This window comes from Rhincodon typus, chromosome 23 (assembly GCF_021869965.1).
Source record: "Rhincodon typus isolate 14 chromosome 23, sRhiTyp1.1, whole genome shotgun sequence".
Taxonomy (NCBI): Eukaryota; Metazoa; Chordata; class Chondrichthyes; order Orectolobiformes; family Rhincodontidae; genus Rhincodon; species Rhincodon typus.
In genome coordinates this window covers 21280580-21288390 of record NC_063354.1, presented here as the reverse complement: position 1 = coordinate 21288390, position 7811 = coordinate 21280580, and the positions used below count along the sequence as shown (strand labels likewise).

General features: G+C 44.3%; 1 protein-coding gene across 1 annotated transcript in view; it reads right to left on the bottom strand.

Moving 5' to 3' along the window:
* The window catches only part of gps1 (G protein pathway suppressor 1), a 53069-nt gene that overhangs the window by 26641 nt on the left and 18617 nt on the right, over positions 1-7811 (bottom strand). Inside the window, exon 7 of the mRNA XM_048610833.1 lies at positions 6221-6281. Coding sequence (XP_048466790.1) covers positions 6221-6281 — 61 coding nt within the window. The remainder of the gene's footprint in view (positions 1-6220; positions 6282-7811) is intronic.

Genomic DNA, 7811 nt, shown 5'->3' with positions numbered 1-7811 from the left:
CCCACTTTGGTAATTAAAGCAGAAACCCTCAACTCTTTTAAAACAGAGATAGTAGGAACTGCAGATGCTGGAGAATCCGAGACAACAAGGTGCAGGGCTGGATGAACACAGCAGGCCAAGCAGCATCATAGGAGCAGAGAGGCTGACGTTTCGGGCCTAGACCCTTCATCAGAAAAGGGGGAGGGGAAGGGGGTTTTGAAATAAATAGGGAGAGAGTGGGAGGCGGATAGAAGAGGGATAGAGGAGAGGATAGGTGGAGAGGAAACAAACAGGTCGAAGAGGCGGGGATGGGGCCAGGAAAGGTGAGTGTAGGTAGGGAGTTAGGAAGGGGATAGGTCAGTCCAGGGAGGACGGACAGGTCAAGGGGGCGGGATGAGGTTGGTCGGTAGGAGATGGAGGTGCGGCTTGAGGTGGGAGGAGGGGATAGGTGGGAGGAAGAACAGGTTAGGGAGGCAGGGACGAGTTGGACTGGTTTTGGGATGCGGTGGGGGGAGGGGAGATTTTGAAACTTGTGAAATCCACATTGATACCATTGGGCTGCAGGGTTCCCAAGCGGAATATGAGTTGCTGTTCCTGCAACCTTCGGGTGGCATCGTTGTGGCACTGCAGGAGGCCCAGGATGGACATGTCGTCTGAGGAATGGGAGGGGGAGTTGAAATGGTTCGCGACCGGGAGGTGCAGTTGTTTGTTGCGAACCGAGCGTAAGTGTTCTGCAAAGCGGTCCCCGAGTCTCCGCTTGGTTTCCCCGATGTAGAGGAAGCCACACCGGGTACAGCGGATGCAGTATACCACATTGGCAGATGTGCAGGTGAACATCTGCTTGATGTGGAAAGTCTTCTTGGGGCCTGGGATGGGAGTGAGGGAGGAGGTATGGGGGCAGGTGTAGCACTTCCTGCGGTTGCAGGGAAAAGTGCCGGGTGTGGTGGAGCTGGAGGGGAGTGTGGAGCGGACAAGGGAGTCACGGAGAGAGTTGTCCCTCCGGAAAGCAGATAAGGGTGGGGAGGGAAAGATGTCTTTGGTGGTGGGGTCGGATTGCAGATGGCGGAAGTGTCGGAGGATGATGCGTTGGATCCGGAGGTTGGTGGGGTGGTACGTGAGGACGAGGGGGATTCTTTTTTGGTTTTTATTGCGTGGACGGGGTGTGAGGGATGAGGTGCGGGAGATGTGGGAGACACGGTTGAGGGCGTTCTCGACCACCGAGGAGGGGAAGTTACGGTCCTTGAAAAACGAGGACAACTGAGATGTACGGGAGTGGAATGCCTCATCCTGGGAGCAGATGCGGCGGAGGCGAAGGAATTGGGAATAGGGGATAGCATTTTTGCAGGAAGGTGGGTGGGAGGAGGAGTATTCTAGGTAGCTGTGGGAGTCGGTGGGCTTGAAATGAATATCGGTTTCTAGGTGGTTGCCCGATATGGAGACAGAGAGGTCCAGGAAGGGGAGAGAGGTGTTAGAGATGGTCCAGGTAAACTTAAGGTTGGGGTGGAAGGTGTTAGTGAAGTGTATGAACTGTTCGAGCTCCTCGTGGGAGCACGAGGCGGCACCGATACAGTCATCAATGTAACGGAGGAAGAGGTGGGGTTTAGGGCCGGTGTAGGTACGGAAGAGGGATTGTTCCACGTAACCTACAAAGAGGCAGGCGTAGCTTGGGCCCATGCGGGTACCCATGGCTACCCCCTTTGTCTGTAGGAAGTGGGAGGAATTGAAAGAGAAGTTGTTGAGTGTGAGGACGAGTTCGGCTAAGCGGATGAGGGTATCAGTGGAGGGGGACTGGTCGGGCCTGCGGGACAGGAAGAAGCGGAGGGCCTTAAGGCCATCTGCATGGGGAATGCAGGTGTAGAGGGACTGGACGTCCATGGTAAAGATGAGGTGTTGGGGACCGGGGAATTGGAAGTTCTGGAGGAGGTGGAGGGCGTGGGTGGTGTCACGGACATAGGTAGGGAGTTCCTGGACCAAGGGGGAGAAAATGGAGTCTAGATAGTTGGAGATCAGTTCGGTGGGGCAGGAGCAGGCGGAGACAATGGGTCGACCAGGGCATTCAGGTGTGTGGATTTTGGGAAGGAGATAGAAGCGGGCAGTGCGAGGTTGGGGAACGATGAGGTTGGAGGCCGTGGGTGGGAGGTCACCTGAGGTGATGAGGTTGTGGATGGTTTGCGAGATGATGGTTTGGTGCTCAGGGGTGGGGTCATGATCAAGGGGGCGGTAGGAGGTGGTGTCGGAGAGTTGGCGTCCGGCCTCGGCGATGTAGAGGTCAGTGCGCCATACTACAACTGCACCTCCCTTGTCCGCGGGTTTTATGGTGAAGTTGGGATTGGAGCGGAGGGAGCGGAGGGCTGCACGTTCTGCGGGGGAGAGGTTGGAGTGGGTGAGAGGGGTGGAGAGGTTGAGGCGATTGATGTCTCGACGGCAGTTGGAGATGAAGAGGTCGAGGGAGGGTAGGAGGCCTTGGGGTGGTGTCCAGGAGGAGGGGGTGTGTTGGAAGCGGGAGAAGGGGTCAGTAGAGGGAGGGTTAGGTTCACAGTTGAAGAAGTAAGCGTGGAGGCGGAGGCGGCGGAAAAACTGCTCTATGTCCAAGCGTGAGCGGTATTCGTTGATCTGTGGGTGGAGGGGGACAAAAGTGAGCCCTTTACTGAGGACTGACCGTTCGTCCTCAGTAAGGGGTAGGTCTGGGGGGGATGGTGAAGACTCGGCAGGGCTGGGTGCTGCTGTCTCCTCCGGAGCTGCTGGCTGTGGAGGCTGTGGGCGGAGCTGTGTCGGCGTCGGCTGTGGGCGGAGCTGTGTCGGCGTCGGCTAACCCTAACCCTAACCCCCTTCCCCTCCCCCTCCCCCTTTTCTGATGAAGGGTCTAGGCCCGAAACGTCAGCCTCTCTGCTCCTATGATGCTGCTTGGCCTGCTGTGTTCATCCAGCCCTGCACCTCGTTGTCATAAATTATATATATTCTGATGGATTGTTTGGGCAGGACAAGGTCACCTATTCAGAGATCCTGCAGAATGCACATTTCCATCAGCATACACTCATTGCTAAGCCCACAACATCTGCATTTGTTCATTCACAGTCATATATCCAAAGATCCTCTGTACATAAAACTGGCCTGGGTTCACAACTTTCTAGGTCTCCTTATCTACACTACAAGAACACCTGCAAGCAAGAAAAAAGTGCACACTGACACTGAAAACTGGGAGGAGATGGTTGTTGATGGCTTTGACCTCTAGAAGCTGACCATTTGAATAATAGTATTAGAAGAGGCAAACAAAAGTGAAAAGCTCAGCTGGTCAAGGAAGAGGGCCCAGGAGAAAACAGAGGTCATCATCTTAGCTCACTGTATTCCCTTCCTCTGCAGCAAATGAAGTAGACTGCCACACCAGTGTGATGCTCTGCAGTCACAACAAGTAACCTTTAACACAGTGTTGACTAACATAGCGCAAACCACTATCTTTTCAAGATGGATGCCTACCATAGAAGAATGAGGATATATAGAAATAAACATCTATTTATATGGCATCTTTCACAACTCCAGCAACAACCGATAACACGGTAATTGTAAAAAACAGCAAAGCCAATGGATACGTCAAGGAGAGAACACCAAGACTAAAATTTTTTAATTTAACAAATGAGTAGGGGTTAGCTCAGTTAGTGTTTGGTTCAGAAAAACACTAATGACATACTGTTGAATTCCCATTCTGTTCATGGAGCCTCGTGCCATGCCTCATGGTAAAAATCATGGCATAAACCATGATTTGACGACTTTCAAATAATTGAGGATGCTACCTGGAGAAAAAGGTCTAATGAATAGCTCAGCCACACAAATTAAAGAAAACTCCTTTGTTTGATTCTGAGTCTCTGCTGAGTCAGTTGGTTTAAACCAAACTGACCTCAGCAGCCTAACTTAAGGATGGTTAAATTGACCAGTATTGTTACAAAGCACCCCTTCTGGATTTGTGCATGCATTGAGGTTGGGTTAAAAAAGGTGTTCTTCTTTCTGTTTCTATCACCTAGCTCATTTCTGGAACTGCACATATTATGAATGCTCATTTCAGTGAGGCACTGGACAATAACTGAAATTGACAAAACTATACCTCAATACGGAGTCAGTGAATCAATATATATATAAAAAAGGTAGAAAACTGGTAAAGAAAATAGGTAGAATGAGGGAGAAATCGGAAGCAGCTAATCAAGAATGCATCAGATAAAGACGTGTCATGAACACTAACAGGAAATAAATGTATAAAATTTGAAGAAAATGAGGAGGACAAAGACAAAAACAGTCTGCCTTGTCCTGGATAATGCTCAGCTTCTTGGGAGCTCATGAAGTTGGACCGATCCAGCACACTAATGTATATTACAGCATACTACTAAAATGCCTATCAAGTTGTAGACCTTCTTTGGGAACTTAGGACATTAGCCATTCACTGTGGAATACCTAGCCTCTCAGCTGCTCCAATAAACATGATATTTATGTGCTAATGCTTCATATGTAATAGGAGTGGCTTTTGGAACTAATTACCCTTCTAAAGAAGAGCCATATTGGACTGGAAATGCTAAAAATTTCTCTCTCCACAGATTCTGCTAGACCTGCTGAACTGCACCAGTACATTCTGCCTTTATTTCAGTCTTCAGCATTCATAGTATTATGCTTTTATTACCTATTTATATGATTAGTCCAGTGATTGTCTTCCAGATGTTAATCCTGTTAATAGTAATTCCATTTAGTATTAAGGGAACATCTGTGGCCACATCCTAGGCAACTCAATCTCTGTATCTTCCCTCTCCTCAGTCTCAACTTCAGAGAAACTGCTATGTTTAAACAACTATACTATATTTGTTGATCCCCAAACGTGTCCATGTTTTACGACTTAACTTTAAATAATAATCAATTACAAATTAGGACAGAAATGTTATGGACCAGACCAAACCTCCTCAAAATATATTAAGAAGGTACCTTTAAAATAACAGAAAGTTAGGGCCTATGCTAAGTGTAAGGTATTGCATTCCAGATGCAATTTGATTGGTCAAACTACTCTATTTTAAGTCACATTTTTTATACTACAGCTAAAATACAGACAAAACAAAAAAAAAAAGAATCGGCTTAACTGTAACTTATTGAAATGCTTAACAAACTAATATATATATTAACTGCTACTAATGAACTATTTTAGTATAGCAACAGCCATAAACACACCCTTGGCAAATGCAAATTCAGTAAAATAGATTCTCTGAGATGGAATTCTAGCAGCAGGAAGAGAACCCCAGGGAGAGGAATAAGAGCTTCCACATCCAGCTTCAAGACCTCAACAAACCCTGAAAGCTAAAACTAGCTCTATGGGAGCTTGACACCACCCATTCATACTGCTGCTAATGTTTCAACTTTTAAAAAAATGCCCGAGGCCTCACAAGCTGTTTACTTTATTGGCTTTGATTAGACCACTCATCACCTCTGTCTCAACCTTTCTTCATTTAAAAAAAAAAACCAGGACCAAAGTACACCTCTTAAAGCTATTATATCGTCACAGAATGTATGGCTTTAAAACACAGGCTGAATTACATCTTCACACCTTTGATTAACATCAAGCTTCACCTGAAAATGGCACTTGAGCTGGACTTTCCATGTGCAAAGGCACAGGTGGTCAACTGGTAAAATTCTACTTATGTTACAAACATTTGGACATGATCTTTGAATATTTTCATATAGACAATTGTGTGGAATTATTGAATTGATCCATAACCCCATACTTAATTATCCTGCTTTGACCATATTTTATTTCATGTCAAATAATAACTTATGGTGAAATACATTTCATTTACAACAATTCAGTTGAACTCTGCTGTGTTATAAGTGCACTGAAGAAATATTATGGAATTTAGTTTTGTTTTATGAAAAATATAGACAACCTGACAAAGATTTGTTTGCAAATTAGTAGCGATATAGTTAAAAGCCTTCAAAATTATCAAGTCCCAGTAGAGTGACACCAATACTCCAATTTACGCAAGAGATTTTCTCACAACTGAAAAAGATAGTTTTCCAAGATGTTCACTTCTGAAACAACAATGGTTACTCCAATTACAATGTTCAGAGCAGTTTTGGGCATATGAAATATAATTTTTTGATGGAAACACCTATTTTGAAGTTCAGATATTGATCAGGACTAACACTTATCTAACTAGAACCCTTGCCTTCTTCTTCATGGGATAAGTAGTTGGAAAATGACAGCATTTTTACCAACCTGCTGCACATTTCAGCTTGGTCAGCACGGCCTGGTTCTGACTGTCCCTCTCACCTCTTTGCTGTAAAAGAAAGAATATACTGCCTGAGCAAACAGGAAAGGAAATACGCACTATTTTGTCACACAGTTGTTAAAAATGTTTCATCTTTTACATCAAAAGACAAAATGTGCCTAGACTACATTGTTGAGCTTATACAAGAGTATAATGTGCTCAAATTATAGCAGCCCAGCCACTATCACTGTGATCACAAACAGCACACTGAAGTCTTGAGGTTTGTTTAAAGAGCTAGAAGGCTGACCCCTTTGGTTAGGCAGGTTTATCAGCCTTGAAAGGGAGCTCCTTTCAACTGATCTTATACACAAAATAGCAGTAGGTCTAGAAAATGTAGATCCAGAACATCAAACTAAACAATGAGGATAGACCAAGGAAGCAAAAGCAAAGACTAAAACCAGGAAAAGGCAAATTTAGAACTGATGGCATAAAGTTCTTCTTTACAAATGGTAATCTGGGTACAGAAGTGTAGACAAATCCCTGAAATAATTTTTAAAAGTAGTTAGATGCCTTGATGCGAAAGTAACCGAGGTGACTTGTTGGACAAATGAGCTTGGATGGATCAAATGGCTACTTCATCTGTACCCAACAAATAAGAGGTAAATAAAAGCATCGTGCTATAGAAACATCATAGCCTTATATTTTTTATTCATTCATGGGATGTAGTCATCACTATAGGGCCAGCGTTTATTCCCTATACCTAGGTGCATCTGAGAAAGCGGTGGTGAGCCACTTTCTTGAAGTGCTGCAGTCAACGTTGTAAAATATACACTCTCTCAGTGCTGTAAGGAAGAGAATTCCAGGAGTTTGACAGGCAACAATGAAGGAATGGTGATTGAACTGCAATTTTTATGATTTCATATTGATATAAACACAAAATAATATAAAGATTTTGCATAACATACACGCTTCTGCTTAAAAATCTAAGTTCTAGTTGTTCCATATTTTGGTCAACATTTACCAATATAAGTTCCAATATCTTGCAAATTGCTACATCAATATTTCTCTTTTCAATTTTGCCAGGATCCGAGAGATGACAAAGATGAAGGTGCTAAAAGCTAGATGGCTTTGAAGTGCAAGTTTTTAAACACCTTTTTTCCCTGCAACACTATTAATTTCTTAAATATAAAAAAATGCTTGTATTCAACAACCTATTGTCATCAATGGCACAGGTAATTAATTAGTATATATCTATTCAACCTTAAGTTCAGCACATGGGACATATATGTTTCACCAAATACTCATGTAGCTACTTTTTTTTTATATAAAGGCAAACCAAATACACTGCTTATAGTGTCAATTATTACTGTGGAAGTGACTGGCACTTATAATGTCAAGAATGCTGCATCTTTTCTGGAATATTCAAGTACAGTGTGACATCCCACATAGAAGATGCCAGCTTCCAAATGTTAATTCTGTCTCTAACCATTACAGAAAAACTCCAAAAATGAACAAAGATGCTTAGTGAAGCACTCCTCATCGCCAGAAAATGGAGTGCATCTGAAAGTCCCTTCTCAGCCTATTCGTAAAATAAGCAAC